This window comes from Barbus barbus (genome assembly GCF_936440315.1).
Source record: "Barbus barbus genome assembly, chromosome: 2".
Taxonomy (NCBI): Eukaryota; Metazoa; Chordata; class Actinopteri; order Cypriniformes; family Cyprinidae; genus Barbus; species Barbus barbus.
The window spans coordinates 8,780,963-8,799,079 of NC_136730.1; the positions used below are offsets into that span (position 1 = coordinate 8,780,963).

The window sequence follows — 18,117 nt, forward strand, 5'->3', positions numbered from 1 at the left end:
TGGCCCCTTTTGCATAGTTTGCTTATGTCAGTCAGTCATTCATTTGACTCAGTAGGGGGCGATGTTTAACTAAAATAATCAAAAGAATAGAAAGGATCCACATGTACTCTATGGCCTAGGACTGATAAAAGTACCAATATATAACACAATTTAATGATAGAAATGTATTATGCACCATCCTGTAAATATTAAATAATTATTTTCCATATTTTCACAAAATGTGCCAAAAAAGCATTACTTGACAAGGCTGTTGATAGACAGTCATTTTACAGCAATATTCTCAAAATGGCCCAAAATCAGTATTAGACTGTCAAGATGGCAGTAGGATGGGCTGTTCTCTCTCTCTCTCTGAATTAAAATTTTATCGTGACACAAAATTAACAGACCATCTGGTCCCCCCTAAGACCAGGGCATTTGTTCTACAGGCAGATGATCCAGCTTGTTAATTAATGCTTTCATGTTATACGTGTTACATAACCCTGAGTCTGTATCAGAACAAATTCAAAGTGCAAAGGGTTTGGTGGTATGAATCTCAAAATAGATAAAGTATGTATGTATATGCGTGTGGGTGTGTGCGTATATATAATATTTAATGATTTAATCTATCTATCTAGATAATGTAATGTATATCTGTGCTCACGTCAGTCTGGAATGTCTCCAAATGTCTTTTAACAGAGTGAAGTTGATGTGAAGGTGATGCATCTAGACAGATGGGCGAAGCACATAATGCGGTTAACACCGAGTTAGCCATTAAGAAGCACATGCACCGTATGTCATCTCAGCTGGTAATCTGTCAAAAGATAACCCTGCCCCCCAAATCACTACCCCCAATATCCTGTCCGAGACCCCCTGTAGCTGTGCTAGAAGATCTAGTAATCTGAAACACTCGGGTGCGGTCCAGTCCAGGAAGTGTTTGAGGACAAATGTACTGTGGTAAAAAGGGCTCAGGGCCAGAGGGGTAATTACGCTAACCTAAACAAGTTTCGTGCCACAACATGCCTGCAAAATGAGCATGCGTCTTTCCAAAACCTTTTTAGACTGAGTTTAAAGCCAAATCGTCCCAATTTCACTTTCTCTGAGATGACCCTCTAGCCCCTTCTCTATTAAAAGCTTTTAAGCTCATAAACGCTCAGACTAAGTGGTCTGGAGAGAGACCGGTTGCCTGGACAACAGCACACTCTGCTGCTTTAGGTCCCCAGAGGAGTCGTATTTCACATGCAGATTTTCTGCCTGCCCGACCCACTTTGTTGGCTTTCAGCTAAAAGCTTTTTGCTGCAGACTGACAGAGACAAAAGAGTAGAGGAGAAGGGGAAGGGTTTGGCTAGAAGAGGAGGGCCTTAACGGGCTGTTGCCAGGGTAACTTGACATCATGCTGACGAACTTCCCTCCTTAAAAGCTTTTAAAGCGATTGCTCCAGCCCTCCAGGATCCATTTTGAGGCCTCTTAACTAAGCATGGGGGAAGGGCAGCAGAGGCCTGTCTCTTGCGCACACAAGCACATGCTTGAGAAAGCAAAGTAAGGCCAGGAAAACAGACTGCACTGAGAAAGAACTTAAATCATAAACCCGAGCGAAAGGTACACGATCTGTTCTTAAAATGGCCTCTGAGGACCTCTGCTTTAGTTACACGGTGCCGGGCTCGAACGAGAAGCACAGGAGGGCTCGTAACTGGACGGATTCTGAGATGAAAGCTCTTGTGTACATTTGGGAAGAGTATGTGACAGAGCTAAAGAAGGCTAAGCGCAATGCTAAGATCTATGAGACAATGGCTAAGCAACTTTACGAATTAACTGGCGAACAGCGACACAGGGAAGAGATTAAGATGAAGATTACCAACATGACTTTCCAATTCAGGTCAGTAAATACTACATTATCTATCTATCTATCTATCTATCTATCTATCTATCTATCTATCTATCTATCTATCTATCTATCTATCTATCTATCTATCTATCTATCTATCTATCTATCTATCTATCTATCTGTCCATCTGTCCATCTGTCTTTCCACTTGAGGGCCAAAGATCATATCAATAATCTGTTTATCCTTGCACAAGTGTCTACTCTTACCACTTCGTCAAATGCAAGTGTATTAAATTAAGACAAATGCCTAAGTATACTTCGTTTTTTTCTCTCGTTTCGCTCAGTTTAAGCGTGCGCAAGTCTTTCAAAGCGTACCGCATTGGCTTTAAGCGCAGATACAAGCGATCTACGCATGCGCACTACCTACTTGCGTTGCATGCGCATTGCGCTGTTGTTCGCGCACAAGCCTGTCTGTGCTGATGAGAACATATACGTCAGGCACAGTGTCTGCAACAAGCGAAGTATGCATGCTTTCGGTTCGAGGAAACATTGAGGTATATTCGTGATGGAGAAGCGCTTGGAGGACGGCAATGCAGTCAAAACCATTCTAAAACAAAACAGCGTGCCAGTTTGACAATCTCAAGATATCGAATTCAAGTAAAAACAAACAAAGACCGCAAATACGCAAAAACACACCATAAAAACAACGTGAATCAAATCAAAATCACTTTGTCACATGGTGTAGCCTACTGATACATAAACAATAAACACTAGGCTATAAAATATAGCCTACACAAAGTATACAATGTGCAAAAGAGTAATAGTGAGATTTTACACGTTTGTTTTTGTGGTCTATATTGCAGGCTCCATAGATATATGAAGCACTCTCATAATATATTTTTATTCCGTTTATTCAGACGAACAGGAATTTTGACCACTGCATGTGTGGGATTTATTACTGGCCTTTTTATGCCGATTTCAGCTATTGTAGTACACTAAAGTGTTTACAACAGCTTTTAAAAATAGTTAAATGCCCTCATAATTTCTCTAAAATATCACAGTAACCTTGGTCCATTTTTTAGTGCAGATTAGTACGGTAATGATTTGATTCTAACATTTCTGATTCATTCTCTTAAAACCATGAAAGACCCAAATATAGAAAAAACTGTGAAAAAAAATATTTCACATTTTAAATGTTGTTGTAGGAGGCCTCCAATGCAGAAATGAGTGGGCTTTTTAATTTTTGACATTTTAGTCAGTTTTTAGGGAAATTTTTTGGGCTCTTGGGTAACAGAATTTCAGTGATTTTACTCACTGTCTGAACAAATGTAGAGAACATCTAAAGGTTCATTTGCAGGGCGTAATGCTTCTGTAACCCCATAACAATAATCTATATGTATATACACACACACTAATAATCGCACAATAATTATAAAATAAGTAATATTTTATGGTCAAAAAACATTTATTATAAAAATATGTTCAGATTATATTTACAAAACCTGATGAACTGAATGAAAGCTTTAAAACATTCATCATGACTTGACTTTACAACTTTCTTCTCTTGTATCAGAGTCCATCTCAAAGTCACTGTTCCCATTTTGCACGGTATCAGTGATATCAGTGATGTCTCATCACACATATGATGAGACAGTCTTTCTTGGCTGGTGACATTCTAAAATGAGAAAATAAAAAAAAAACTGATTATTTTCCAGGCTAAAAATATCAGTGCAAATGAACCCCAATCATACTTAAACTGCCTCATAGCTTATTGTGTCCTTTAGTTATCATGCTAATAGCACCGATACCTCCCACATTCCAGAACATTATCACCTGTCCCTCATGCAGCAAGCAGATATTTGGGCAAACAAGCAACGCCTAGGAAAAAAAACGGGACATTTTATAAATTATAAGATGCAAATAAAATATTACTACACAAATACTTTAAAAATGTCAAAGAAATCATTTATTCTTCAACTTGAACTTATTTAATAATCATATAATCGTGAATGATCAAAAACGGTATGTTTCTAGCAGTATTTTTTTTTCACGTGGAACAAGTGAGAAGCACAATTCACCCATGTAATGTGCACAGGCAAATTTTGCTACCCCTTTAACCCAGTGTTTATGACTATGATTTATAATTATGACACATTATCCAATAGCATTGCAAGGGTAAACAATAGGACCTATTAATTGTGTAAATGTGGTTTTGGAGAAAAAAAAAAAAAAAACATGAGCAGCTTTATTTTAGTCAAGCTAAAACTCATGTTGTAATATTACAACAGTGGGCCTTACGGGGTTTAAGTTCATTTTTACAACAATATGAAGTAGTACTTGGTGCACAAAAAATACCTTAGCAATATCTTTTTTTAACAGGAAGCTGAAGTACACAGCAAATGGAAGCAATGCTACACCTGACTGGCCGTACTACAAATCAATTGAGAGGATCTTGTCAAAGGTACCAGACCATGCCCATATGAGCCCACTGAACCCCTCGACGTCTGGCCCGTCCACTTCTCAGCTCGAGACTTCTGTGCCCCAGTCAGCTCCACCAAGTGGGTTTCTACCCGAGTACACTGGCTCCTCAGAGGAGAGAGAAATCAACGACGAGGAGGAAGGTCTAACAGAAAACTCAGAGAGTTCTTTTGAGACCAGGTAACATGTTCGATCTGATCACAGATCCGTTTCAGATTCATAATTGTGGAATTATAAATGCATGGCTGTCCATTTGCAGGTCACAGCCACATAAGAGGCAGAGGCTTTCACATGTGTCACTGCGCCGAAAGAAGCTGCGTGTCCTGGATGCAATGCTGCAGGAGCAGCGCAGGATAAGCCGTGCTGTTGAGGAGGCATGTCACGAAGTTCGCCGCGTTATGCATCAGCAGAACTTCCTGCAGGTGCAGAGCCTCCAGCTTCAGGAGCGAATGATGAACCTTCTGGAGAAGATGATTCCTGCTTCGACTGCCCCTTCTTGGCCTAACCCACCAGTTTCAAAGGGTTTAGGAACACCTACAACTGAGTGACAGTGACCTCAGGATACAGGAGATTTCTCTTTACTGAGAAAGTGTTGCTATATGCTAAGTATAAAAGTTATATCCAACTAGTTAGCTGTACAATTTAGACATGTTTAGGTACTGTTTAGTCTTCTACAATAAATATGTTATTAAATGTAACCTACACAAGAAACTTTTGAAGAAATCCACTTCTGATTCAAACTATCTGAATCAAAATGTAGTTCTCAAAAGTTAAATGGTGATTGTTATGTGACACAAAATGTGTTATGAAATCTGATTTATTTGATTTCTAAATTGATGTGTTAGTTGCTAAGAGTCTTGGATTCCTGGCTAATTATTTAGACAATGTAATGCCAGTCATGGTTGACTGGCATCTAAAAGATTTCAGATTTCTTTTAAGGCATTCTTTAAAAGGATACCGTGTTCAGGAAAACTCCAGAAGGTCAGGTCAGACAGATAACACCAAATGGTTGGTGATAATGTAAACTGAATTAGGCTGACAAGGATTCAAAATGGTAGAGGACAATCTTAGTTTAGTTAGTAGCATTACAGTTCAGCGTTACAGTGTTATAGCATAGTACAATTTAGCAAAATGTAACATGTTACTAAATGTTACAAAATGCAGTTGTTTTAGTAGCAGTTTATATGTTGACACTCATATTTAGCTTAGATCTGTTCAAATAAACAAAAATAGGGAAAAAAATGCTATTCGCATAAAATGAGTTATTTTTTATGAATTTCTGAATTAAACGTCATTTAGGTGTCAAAAATGTCTAGGTGGTCCAACTGTCCAAAGATTGTAAAAGAGCAAAAAAGTGTCATTAAAAAGTTTAAATTCTCGAGGGGAGAAAACAAATAAATAAATATTTATTGGTATCAATTGTCTGTCAAATTAAAGTTAGTGACTGAACTTCAAATAGTACGGCATACTACCTACTATTTCTGCAATGTTTTTACATAAAGAAAGAGTACATTTTTAAGAACTAGAGTTTTAAATCTCCTTTTTTATCATCTCAGACTATCCTTATCTGTCAATTAACCTTAAAGACTCCCAAAAGTAACCAGATAGATTGAACCTGACTTGCACCCAAACATTATAATGGTTAATGCACCACCACATGCTCTTTAATTCTTCTTAATGTGCAGACAAGATAGTTAATCCTTTCTGCTGTGCCTTAAATTGTGCACATGGTAATTAATAGCAACAAACGGTGTACAAATATGAATTTCATCACCTCTCTTCTTTGCCTGTGATGAACAGTCAGGGCTTCATGAAAGCTATCAGTTGATAAGAAGAAAGAAAGACGTTAGTGCTCAGTGACCTGGGTGTGGTGTCATGAATAAAACCCAACATTTTTAAAAAATGCACAGCAACTGTAACCTTGTATTTTACGCTTATATATATATATATATATATCAAATTACTGTATTTCAGAAAGATTACACTCTCTGAATGCAACTTTAAGAACCCGTTGTTAATCTTGCCAGTTTACATGTTTCCTAGTAGCTGCATTTGTTTTAAATACTTAATGTGTCAGTGAATGCTATTTAATACATGCACGCTAATTCCTACCGTCGAAATAATCGTTTACTATTAAGTGCACTCAGTCACAAGCATCAGTATTAGTAAATAGCATGGTAAATAGTAAACATTAAAGTAAAAGCAGCATGGTGTTTCCATCCGCCAATGAGAGCGCCGTATACATTTGAATATTGGACATGATTGACACGTCTGTCGACCAATGAGAGGGCTGATATCAGTTTGCAAACGTTACGGTGCCATAGCGACAAGAGAATGACGCGCTTTGTATTCCCAACAATAGTGAATGGCAGTGGTTTAAGTCCGTCGCGCGAAGGGAGCTCCGAAATAAACCAAGAAAAAGAGTGCAGGTAAGCGCCGATGTATACATTTGTTAATAAATAAGTGGGCTTTAAGTGAAAGAAATGCGTTTGGAACGCAAGTTTGTTTACATATGCTGTGAATGAAAATGTTTGGCATGTGACCAGAGCTCTCAGAGCAAATGGATAGTTTTGTCTTTTACTTTTTCAAAAAGACCATTCACGTTCATCATTTTGTCTTTTTTTTTTTTGAAGAAGAAATGCGATTAAAGCAATTTAATTTATCCTTATTTCACAATTTGAGTAACTGTAAGCTTTTCCACTTAGTTCTGTGTTGTGAATTTTTAAAAATACAAAATACAATTCGTAGAAATATTTATAAAATATCATGTTTAATTTAATATTGTTTCAATAATAAATATATTTAAAAATATTTGTAAATGTGATAAACATCCCATGTGTATATATATACATACATACATACATACAGTAGTCAAAATTTGAAGGGGCTCAAAACCTTTCATCAAATCAATATCCGTTCTTGTATTAGGACCACTTTGATGTTGACTACTGTAGTGTAATGAGTTCAGAGCACTGCATGAAATAAAATGAAGAGATTGTTAGTTTGTAATTGTTTAAAATAATTTAATAATACGAATAATAACATGCTACACTATGTGTATTAAATAAAATGTAATGCATTTTATATCCTTGTTATACATTCGGTCTACTTGTAGTTTTTAAAAGATGATCAGAATGGTCAAAGCTTTTTCATCAGATTGGTGCATTTGTCTTTATGTAAAAATGAACTCTTCAAGTTTGTGCTACAAGTGATTAAATACAGGTTGGGTTGAAAAATAGTCTCCCTGCAGGCCACTGCTTTAACATTTGGTATGTTTGTGTGTGGTCAAGGTTTCTATCTCTATTATCATTTTACATATTATAATTGAGCTGCTTTTCTATTTATCTCTGTGAAGCTGCTTCGACACAATCTCTATTGTATTAAACGCTATAGAAATAAAGTTTACTTGGCAAATATTTGCCTTTTTAATAACTGTATAAACAAATTATTCTAACCTTAGTCATTTTACTCCCCTCAGGTCTGATCCTTAGCAGTGCAGCAAGATGATTGTTTGTGGGTGGAACTGTATCTGAACGAAACTACTATACCAGTACAAAGTACAGCACCAAAATGAGAGTTCTGAAGCCAGCTGAGTCGACTATGTGGCATTCGGATCGCCCCTCTAGCCCGGCGGTGCGCAGGGTGGAGATGGAGCGTGGCAGAGCTGGTTATGGATTCACCATTGCCGGCCAAGCACCTTGCATCCTGCGGGGAATAATAAAAGGGAGTCCAGCGTACAGTGTCGGACTGCGGCCTGGGGACCGCATCTTGCGTGTGAACGATACAGACGTGTCTGAGGCGTTGCATGAAGTTGTGGTGAAGCTGATTGGTACATCATCACGATCACTGTGTTTGCTGCTCACATCAGGTGACAGGCCGCCCAGGGCCTCCTGCTCCAGTGACGAGGAACTGGGTTGTCAGAGTAAGAGTAAACTACCATGGCTCAATCCTGGAAAAAAGGATCCTTTCCCCAACTGTATGGACATGAGGGAGCCGATGCTTCAGTCGGTTGGAAGTTTTGATACCGTCTTTGAGATCTCTGATCAGGGCTCCATGACCGCCCATCAAGAGAAGCAGAAAAAACAAAGACCTTTGTCTGAACCTGATATGTCTTATTGGTTGCAGCAGCGTAGGTCAAATAGTCTTTCACAGGATGACGCATCTCGAGTTGTAAGTGAGGATTCTGTGTTTTCAGACCTTCAAAGTCAGAGTGACTTTGTATCTGACTCGAGCATTCTGAACGTTGCAATGATTGTGGGATACATCAACTCCATGGAACTGGAGCTAGTAATGTCACAATCTGAGGAGGAGGCATTGCAAGCCATCCGTGAATGCATCAGTCAGATCGGCATCGAGCAGAAGACCCATTCGCTGGTCATGATGAGGGTCAAATGCAACTGTGTTCAGCTTTGTGACGACCGTGATGTCGTTCTAACATCTTACCCAGCAGAGAACCTGGCACTTTGTGTCATTTGCACAGAGGACAGCAGGTTCTTTGGCCTTGTCTCGGTTGATATGACCAAAAATATTGATGCTGGGATGCAGGCAAGCACCCTGAAGGCATTATGTCATGTGTTTTTCATAGATCCGGAGCTTTATGAACATAAGGAACACCAATGCATCATAGGGCACTTTGGGATTCCCTGCACTCCAGATCCAGACACTCAAGGCTGTTTGGAGTTTCCTCAAACTCCACACTCGATTTCTCACTTCGTGTCTGTCCTCTATACTGACATGGGGGACTATATCGAAAAACTGAGACTGAAACTTGACAGCGAGAATCCTGAAGAAGAACCACAAAACGCACATAACAATGTCAGTGGCAGTGACAGCGGGATCGGAAATGCTTCGCCGGAGGATAGAGACAGTCTCAGTGGCCAGTGGAGCTTCACGTCTCCAAACATTTCCAACCCACCACCATATTATTCCCAGCACAGAAACAGTGCACTTCTCAAACCGGAGTGCAGGTGCCTTCTGTCTGAACCGCTAACAGGAGCTGCTCAACCTGTGACTCAATCAGGTGTCTCGGCCAAGGCAGACAGTTCAGCTTTTGCTCCTCTTCCTCTTAGTATGCAATCTAACTCGCCACCTAAACCGAGAACCAGTCAACGCAGATCTTCTATTGGCTTAAAGGCTCGCTGGCAGAAGTCTCGTCCCAACAGCATTGAATGCTTGGTGGAAAGGGACAGCAATGGGCCCACAAGTAAAAGTAGCATCCTTCCACCAGCTATGGAACAAATCCCGACTCTCCGATACAAACCACTAAAAGATCTCAAACATCCTCAAAGAATGAACCTCACCCCACAGCTTGAGCTGACCTCCAAGTTCTTCAGCAGTGCAGCCAAGCATAAGGATGGGCAAAATAAGGTCAGAATAAAACAAATCTCTGATGATTTGGTATCTGAATCTATTCTAATACTACACTATATATACAACCTTGGTTTATATTCATCTATGCAGTTGCTAAGGTGTTTTGGGTGGTTAGTAAAATAATGTAATTAACCTTATGTATGAGTAATAATAATAGCGATGCTTAAAACAAAATAATTTACAATATAATATTACTATGGGCTTTTTACTGCTTGTCCACTATTGTTTTATGAATCAAACGAGACAATCGTTGCTGTCTGCACTGCGGTCAGTCTTATGGCAGGTTTATTGCCAGTTTGCCACCATGCTAAGTTAAAGGGCTTAATACAATGAGCCAAGGAACAGATGGTGCTGCAAGTAACAGGCACAGCAGATGGAGCTATTGGGTTTATTAGTGCAGTTCAATATGATTATGCCGGATGGATCAGCTTTAGCTCTATTAACAATGTCGAGAGTCACCTAGCAACAATTTGTCAGCCATGTAAGGGAACAGAAGAATATTATTATTTCCTTCCTTTCACTGATGATTTATTGCTAGGCATCTATCTCCCTCTGACATGTCTTGCCCTTCGGATTTAATTTTGAAGCCTAAATCAATTATGTATTGGAAGGTTTTTTTTTTAGATTCAAACCGTATCTAAAAATAATAAATAAAATTAAACACTAATGTACATTTTAACCAATTGTAATGTCAGTGGTTTTGCAGTTTATATATCAACGATTATGTGTTAAATGAATTTTGTGAAAGTACATAAAAAATATCAGAATAAAAAAAAAAGCAATTTTTCATTTTCAATGCAGTTACCCTGATTTCCTGTTAACAATCAATAAGATAATGTATTGAAAATAGTGATAAGTTACCATTGACCATATTAATTAATTTTTTTTTTGTTTTATGTTCCTTTATTTTGAAAAATTCCTATTGAACTACAAATTAATTTTAAATTAGGGGTAACACAACTGATAAAAGAGCATAGTAGCCAATTGTAAATTATATAGTAATTATTTTTTAAATTCTACAATTATATAGTGTGATCTGGAATGAAAGTTTTTTTATTTATATAGAAATGCCACTGTATTGTAAGACACACCTTTGCTATGCCAGTCACTCTTATGAAACTGAAACTGTAAACTCTGGTTAATTTTTGTCTTCTCAGGGGTCTTTATTTTGGGCACTCACAAAGGGACGTTCCTCTGTACGAAGACCATCAGGTCCCGCTAAACGACTCAGTCTGGCTCATTCACTTAATGACCTTGAGGTAAGATATAGCAGTTTCTGTTTTGGCTTCAACATCATACTATTGCGCACCCACATCATACTATTAAATCATAGTTTCTGTAAGTTTTGTATTTGCTGCAGTGCTCATGCCTCCTATGATGGATGAAAACAGAGATACAGGTGTGTTTAATTGTTTAGGAGGGTCAGTCAGACTGTATTAAGCTCTAATCTAATTCAAACTCCTGCTTCTTTCACTTGAGAAACTCAGTTCTTTTCTCTCTCTAAATACACAGAGTGCCCTTTGTGGTGTTGCATTATTCTCAAACACAATCATGTTTTTCAGTTTTCAGTAGACAAGGATAACCATGAAACTATTAGAAACACGTGGTACTCTGCATGATAATGATGGTACCATTAGTGTCCTCTCCCGAATGTAAAGAAGCCTTTATGTGGCAGGATAGTCTGAAAACACACATTACTTTGAGCTTCAACCTTCACCACACTTCTTTTTTCAGCAGTTTTGCTGTGTTCATTCAAAAGAATAGTTCAACCGCAAATAAAAATTATTTACTCCCCCTCGTGTCTTTTCAACAAGTATGTTGCTACTTTTTGAGAAATACACAAAAAGAGTTTGCACTGCTCATTCCATTAAAGCAGATTTCTGAAGTCATGTGGTAGCTTTGTGTGACAAACAAACGTAACTTTAATTAGCTTTAAGTTCCTATTCCCTGAAAATCTTCCCTTCCGTTACTAACTTGATATGATGCGTGAATACAGCATTGGTATTTTAGTCTTCAGTGTCACATGATCCTTCATAAATCATTCTGATGTGCTGATTTGGCAATCAAGTAACAATGTTGAAACATTTCTGCTTAATATATTTAGTGAAAAACGTGGAAACCAGTTTTTCAGCTGCTACTTGAAATCAATTTCTTTTGTAACATTATAATGTTTTAATCAACTGAATGCATTCCTCGCTGAATAAAAGCATTAATTTCTTAAAAATAATCTTATATATACCCTAAGTCAGTTGGACTGAATCTGTGGTGCTTTTTTTTTTTTTTTGAGGGGGAAAAAACAACATACCAGTGAGCAAATGATGGCCATTTTTGTTGTTGGAGGAACTATTACTTCACATCTTGGTTTTGTCGCATTCTTCAAACAAAACCGTTGCTAGGTTGAGTACTTTGTACTCAACAGGCTAAGATTGATGCGTACATTTCATACCTTTAAATATTATTTTGTGCACACTAATGGAGTCATGTGGATTTTAACCAACACATTTCTTGAGGTTTGAAGCTGGAAAAGGTTTGTCACCTCTCCAAATGTGGAATCTGAGAGGAGTAGGATTTCCCTTTGGCTTTTCCTGGAACTTGAGGCAGCCTTTTTCACGGACCTAATGCCCCTCTGGTGGTCAGGCAGACTGGAAAGTGTGGTTATGAGAACATCAGTCACGCTGGTGCTCACCAGGAGAACAAGAGCAAGAGGGAGGGGATGTGAAATGGAGAGGTTTGTTTGGTTGGAAAATGCCTGGTCTAAGCATGTTTTTTGTTGCCAGATAACATCTAAATGAAAGGCCATTCAGCTCATTTCAGTAATGAACTCAGCAGTTTTGTGCTAAACTAAAGGAGCTGCAACAAACTCAAAAAAATACTTTAATATTAGAAAATGTATTTATATTTTGTAACCTGGCTTTTACATAGAAATATGTATATAACTCTGACAGTGACCATATGATGGTTTTTCTCTTGTTGAATCTAATCTTAGTCACTGGCAGGGGCGCAGATGGGATTTTTTAACTGGGGGGGACCAAGCTGTCAGCAGTCCAGTTGTCGGGGGTGGGTGGGGGGGTGGTTTGCCTGAAGTGTGAATCTAGCTTCATAGTATAAACAGAGTATGTGCGATTGCGAATCTCGAAAGTTAAAGTGAAACTAAAAAAAATCTCAGCATCCACATGTAGGCCTAGCCTACATACACAACCATGGCAACGACAATCGCAGAAACAAGCAAAGATGACACAAAAGCATATTCAAGCAAAAGCCAACAAGGATAAGTTGTGTGAGACAAAGCAAAATCAACGTTACTCACCTATCAAAAAGAAACAACACAACCTCGGTGTCCAATTCGAGCCCTTCCTGCTCCTTGAGTTTCTCTCCACCGCTGGAAAGCTGCTCCGATCTATATTTACACGGGTCCTACCTCTTGCCTGATCGTAACCCTTCTTTTTAATGTTTTGTTTCTATGATATTTTCCTCTTTTTTTTATCTGCCATCTCTATCTATAGACGATCTGCTAATATATGTCCTGACTCCTGTGCACTCAAATAGAGCGCTCTCTTCTCTCTATCAGTACAAGACACGCCCCCTTACTGCTGATTGGCTGCACGTGTTTTGGGACTCGGTCAGAAACTGCGGTCAAAAGCATTTTTCTAAAATGGCTTAGTGCATGTGGCCTGGCCACCACTACTTAGGCTAATATCCATAGCGGAAACCTTGATTAATCCTCCGTATACTGATCGGGTCACTATAAATCTGGGGGGGTCATGTCCCCCCCGTCCCCAGTGCCATCTGCGCGCCTGGTCACTGGTAGATTGTAAATGTGCTTCAGCAATCTCTTCTGTACACTAATAGAATACAGATTCATTGCCTGACGCAATTCTCAGATCCGTATATCCTGATATCAGCAAAGAAGGAAGTACACCACAGTACACTTTAGAACACCATAGAAGTTTTCTACTGAGCAGTAACAGTTCTATGGAGCAAATGTGAAGCATCCTTAATGACGGCTGAGAGTTTGGGCAGCGTCCACCCCTCAGACAGCACCTCTCTTAGCACCAAGACTGAGCCAGGCGTCTTGATTAAGCTGTAGAATGTTTTGGCAGCTCTGGTCTTGATGCTGCTTCCAGCACACAACCGCATAGAATATTGCTGCTGCCACTACTGATTGATAAAGTGTGTTGTCGAGTCCTGCACACAAAGAGTTTGTGTTTGTGGCACAGTATATGGAGCTCTACTAGTGTTCAGCAGCAGAGGAGGCCTGTATGCTGTTGAGGATACTGGACAAGGAAATAATGCCAGTTTGGACTTTATCATCTAAACTATTATCAAATACTAATGAACATAATTGTATGCTGTTGCCTTTGATAGTTTTATAGCACACAGTAGATTTATTTCCCAAGCAATTGGGATTTACAGCTGATTTATAACAGCTGTTGGCTTGTATATCAATGATGAAGAAATTTAATGTTGTGGAAAATCCATCTAGTATTGTTTTTTTTGTTCCAAAAACTTTCAACAGATACATAACTTGTAGCTCAGTGCGAGTGACGGATATGAAAACTGTAGTTCCATTGTTACAATACAGAACCCTCTGTCATAAAGTGGGACATGATCGCCTTTTCCAGAGTCGTTATAATGTGAGACCTTCAAGGACTGAAGGTTTGGTTACCCTGCTGGTATGATGCAACTACACCCCCAAAAAAGGATTTTTTTATTTTACTGGATTAAAATGAGCAGTGCATGACAATCATTTTATTGTTTTCACTGTATAATGAAAGTTGTCCTATTCCATTTGTGGTAAAATGTTTGGTTGCATTTAACGGGGAGCTTGATTTCTAGTTTCTAGCATGCTTTGCATGTGATTGGATTGGGAGAGTAAATATTGACATTAAGTGTTATTTTATGTGTTTTTTAGAAAGGAAGGTTGGTTTGTGTTCTGTTATGTGAGGATTTAAAAGAGTTTCTGTTATGTTAGAGTAATTGTTGCTATGATTGTGCTGAAGAGTGGAGCTTGGGTGCCTAGGTTGAGGGCGGGTGTGTAAAAACAATGATCTATTTTACTATAATTACCATGCTCATTGCATAACATATATGCTACATTTTAACATACATTTTAAAGTATACTAAATTAAGCTAGCTAGTAGTTAACCTGTAAGAGATTTGTTTTCACAAATGTGGGAATTTTATGTTAAGAAAACATATTTTTAGTTTGATGGCCATTCAAAATTAGCCTTACATTTTGCTGAATTTTTTTAAAGGACATGTAGGCCTATTTTATGTTGCTTGCCAGTTTTAATGTGCGGTCATATTTACTATTCAGTGCTTCCCACGGACTTACACTTGTAAATACGGACTTACACATGTAAATATAAAACAGCAGACTGGCTTATTGAAAAAGCAAATTCATTCTCTGCCAGCAGGAGGCACTTTTGGAGCGGCAGACATAGCAGTTTCTCTTTTAACAGCTGTACACAAAGCAGTGCTGCTCTCATGAGCGCTGCATTATTGAGCATTTGATTATATAGAAAAGATTAAATGAAAATGACATCAAAACTTTTCTGACAATCAATTCCCTTCAAAGCAGAGGTCGCGTTAACCGGAATTTTCCGTCATTGACAGAATTTTTCTTTATCAGTGACGAAAAAATCTGAAGGCTGTCCGTCACTTTGACAGATTACACTGAGGGTGATCTATTGTAATTTGTAACTGTAATTCCCACCCCTGTCCAGTTGGTGGCAAGTGCGCTCCAGTGTGGCAGCAGAGCGCGGGATCATCAGCTCCAGAACAAAAATAAACCAGTCACCAGTCTTTTGCCATGCTTTTGATTACGCACAGGTGAGTATCCACTAGTAGTAAAGTGAAAGAGATGATCAGTTCACGAGCGCTGCCACTTCGCTTGATCTGAGGTGTCTACAACGATCTATCAAGGCACATTAAAGAGCGCCAAAACGGTATTTATTGCTTGAATTTCCTAATATAATGGACAGAATTTGAAAGCTGAGCCTTTATTTCATATCAAAAGTAACAACGCACAAAGCTTAGGCTATTATTGCAATTTATTGGGTAGGAGGCGCACTATGGTTCATTCATCAACTGACAGACAGCAGTTAGTAAAGCTTGGTAAATTCACATCCAGCACTCGTACCATCAGCACTGGAGCTCTTCAGGGCTGCGTACTCTCCCCATTGCTCTTCTCCCTCTACACCAACGACTGCACATCTAAAGACCCCTCTATCAAGCTCCTGAAGTTTGCAGACGACACTAAACTGATCGGCCTCATCCAGGACGGTGACGAGTCTGCTTACAGACAGGAGGTTAAGGAGCTGACTGTCTGGTGCAGTCTTAACAACCTGGAGCTTAACACGCTCAAAACTGTGGAGATGATTGTGGACTACAGGAGAACCCCCCCCCACACTCACCATCATGAACAGCACTGTGACTGCAGTGGAGTCATTCAGATTCCTGGGCACCACCATCTCTCAGGACCTGAAGTGGGATATTCACATAGACTTCATTGTCAGAAAGGCCCAGCAGAGGTTGTACTTTCTTCGCCAGCTGAGGAACTTCAACCTGCCATAGGACTTACTGAAACAGTTCTACTCCGCCATCATTGAATCCATCCTCTGCACTTCAATAACTGTCTGGTTCAGCTCAGCGACCAAATCTGACCTCAGAAGACTACGGAGGGTAGTCCGGAGGGTGGTGATGGCGCAGTGGATAAGACACATGCCTTTGGTGTGAGAGACCCGGGTTCGAATCCACTGTGAGACACCGATGTGTCCCTGAGCAAGACACTTAAGGGGCTATATATTCCAGAGGCGTGCGACCTCTGACATATATAGCAATTGTAAGTCGCTTTGGATAAAAGCGTCAGCTAAATGAATAAATGTAAATGTAGTCCGGACTGCTGAGCGAATCATTGGTACAACCCTCCCCACTCTCCAAGAACTGTACTTATCCAGAGTGAGCAAAAGGGCTGGTAAAATCACTCTGGACCCCTCACATCCAGCACACTCCCTCTTTGAACTGTTACCGTCTGGTCGACGTTACAGAGCTCTGAGCACCAGAACGACCAGACACAGAAACAGTTTCTTCCCTCAGGCAATCCATCTCATGAACTAAATGTGGAACACACAACTATAATGCATTATCCATTCACCACACTCACTTATTTTATTTTTATTTTCTCATTTCTAATTTGCACATACTTGACATGTACATACATAGTTGTCTGTATTATATATTGTGTTTTTGCTGCTTTGTACATTGCCTATTTGGATATTTGCATATTATTCTTTTATTATCTGTGTCCTGTCCTGTTGCTGTCTTTCTGTTGCACTGTGGAGCTTCTGTCACTACAACAAATTCCTTGTATGTGTAAACATACTTGGCCAATAAAGCTCATTCTGATTCTTCTGAAAACCGCATTGATTGAGAATTCTTATTGGTTCATAAAAATCGAGAAATCTTTTTTTTTTTTTTTTTTTTACCCAGCCCTAGCATATTTTGTTGTTTTTAGTGGCCTCCGCTGTCACTGTGGTGTTGAACATGAAAAGTTACTCACAGTCTCTGTTCATCTGTTCTCTTCATAAATAAAGAAATGCAAATGCCTGTATGCTTGAACAAAAATACAAGCATTTAAATGCGTTATTATAATTAAAATATGATAAGTAAAATGACGGGTAATAATAGATTATATAGATTATATATTTTTGGAAAATCTATTTGAGGCGGTCAGTTTTGATATTGTGGCGGGTGCTAGGGGGAAATCAATGTATTGGAAACACTGCTATTGTTGTCAAATTTAATTTTCTTTTTTTTGCTCACAAAATTTCGCTGAAATTTCGCTGATGTTACCTAATCGTTACTGAAAGCTCAACAACAATTGCAGCAAACCCACTGATGAATTGCAAAGTTGAAATTGATGCTCCATAATGTGACAACACGTTGAGAAAATTCAAATTCATAAGCATTTTCTTCAAGCTCACTCTTATCTAATGAGAATTTCTGAGAGATGTATCCAGTTCAGCTTTTAGTAATTCAGTTCACAGTATTCATGCTTGGTTTCAAACTAACCTGACTCTTTTCACAGTCACACTCATTTTAAGCATTCCTGTCTGTCAGATGCTCCATCAGAGCTTTCTCTAGTGCATGAGAACTTTATGTTAAGAAAACATTATGCAAGTGAGAGAGTCAACATGCCTTAAGTTATGAATTTATTGAATCTGAGATTCAATGAATGTGTCCAATATTAAATCAGATTTTTTCAAATCGACATAACATCACAGCTTTTTTCAGTAGGTCTGAGGGAGTGAGGGTTTATTGCTAGTGGAGTCGGTGGGAGGAGAATCTGTCTGAAGTGCAGAGTGAAAGGAGGTAGGAGGGGGAAAAGGGACAGAGCGAAGGAGGGAAAGTCAGACAGGCTGAAATCAGGGACAGAGCTGGAACTCAAAAGACAGACAGTTCACTCCA

General features: G+C 39.0%; 2 protein-coding genes across 2 annotated transcripts in view; both read left to right on the forward strand.

The window, feature by feature from the left end:
* Window positions 1-1,274: 1,274 nt before the first annotated feature.
* msantd1 (Myb/SANT-like DNA-binding domain containing 1) lies at window positions 1,275-5,692 on the forward strand. Its single transcript, XM_079445768.1, has 3 exons — window positions 1,275-1,852; window positions 4,180-4,458; window positions 4,538-5,692. Exons 1-3 carry the CDS (start codon window positions 1,596-1,598, stop codon window positions 4,824-4,826), a joined length of 825 nt encoding a protein of 274 aa, XP_079301894.1. The 5' UTR covers window positions 1,275-1,595; the 3' UTR covers window positions 4,827-5,692.
* A 946-nt stretch (window positions 5,693-6,638) lies between these two features.
* The window catches only part of LOC306887671 (regulator of G-protein signaling 12-like), a 37,748-nt gene continuing 26,269 nt past the window's right edge, over window positions 6,639-18,117 (forward strand). The window contains exons 1-3 of the mRNA XM_079445611.1: window positions 6,639-6,707; window positions 7,757-9,645; window positions 10,806-10,907. Coding sequence (XP_079301737.1) covers window positions 7,849-9,645; window positions 10,806-10,907 — 1,899 coding nt within the window. The 5' untranslated portion in view covers window positions 6,639-6,707; window positions 7,757-7,848. The remainder of the gene's footprint in view (window positions 6,708-7,756; window positions 9,646-10,805; window positions 10,908-18,117) is intronic.

What these genes read in the sequence shown, in the direction of transcription:
- msantd1 (XM_079445768.1), top strand. Translation starts at nt 1,596, where the DNA reads ATGGCCTCTGAGGACCTCTGCTTTAGTTACACGGTGCCGGGCTCGAAC. An exon ending in AACATGACTTTCCAATTCAG is followed by an intron (nt 1,853 to 4,179) that starts GTCAGTAAATAC and finishes TTTTTTTAACAG; the next exon opens with GAAGCTGAAGTACACAGCAA. An exon ending in GAGAGTTCTTTTGAGACCAG is followed by an intron (nt 4,459 to 4,537) that starts GTAACATGTTCG and finishes GTCCATTTGCAG; the next exon opens with GTCACAGCCACATAAGAGGC.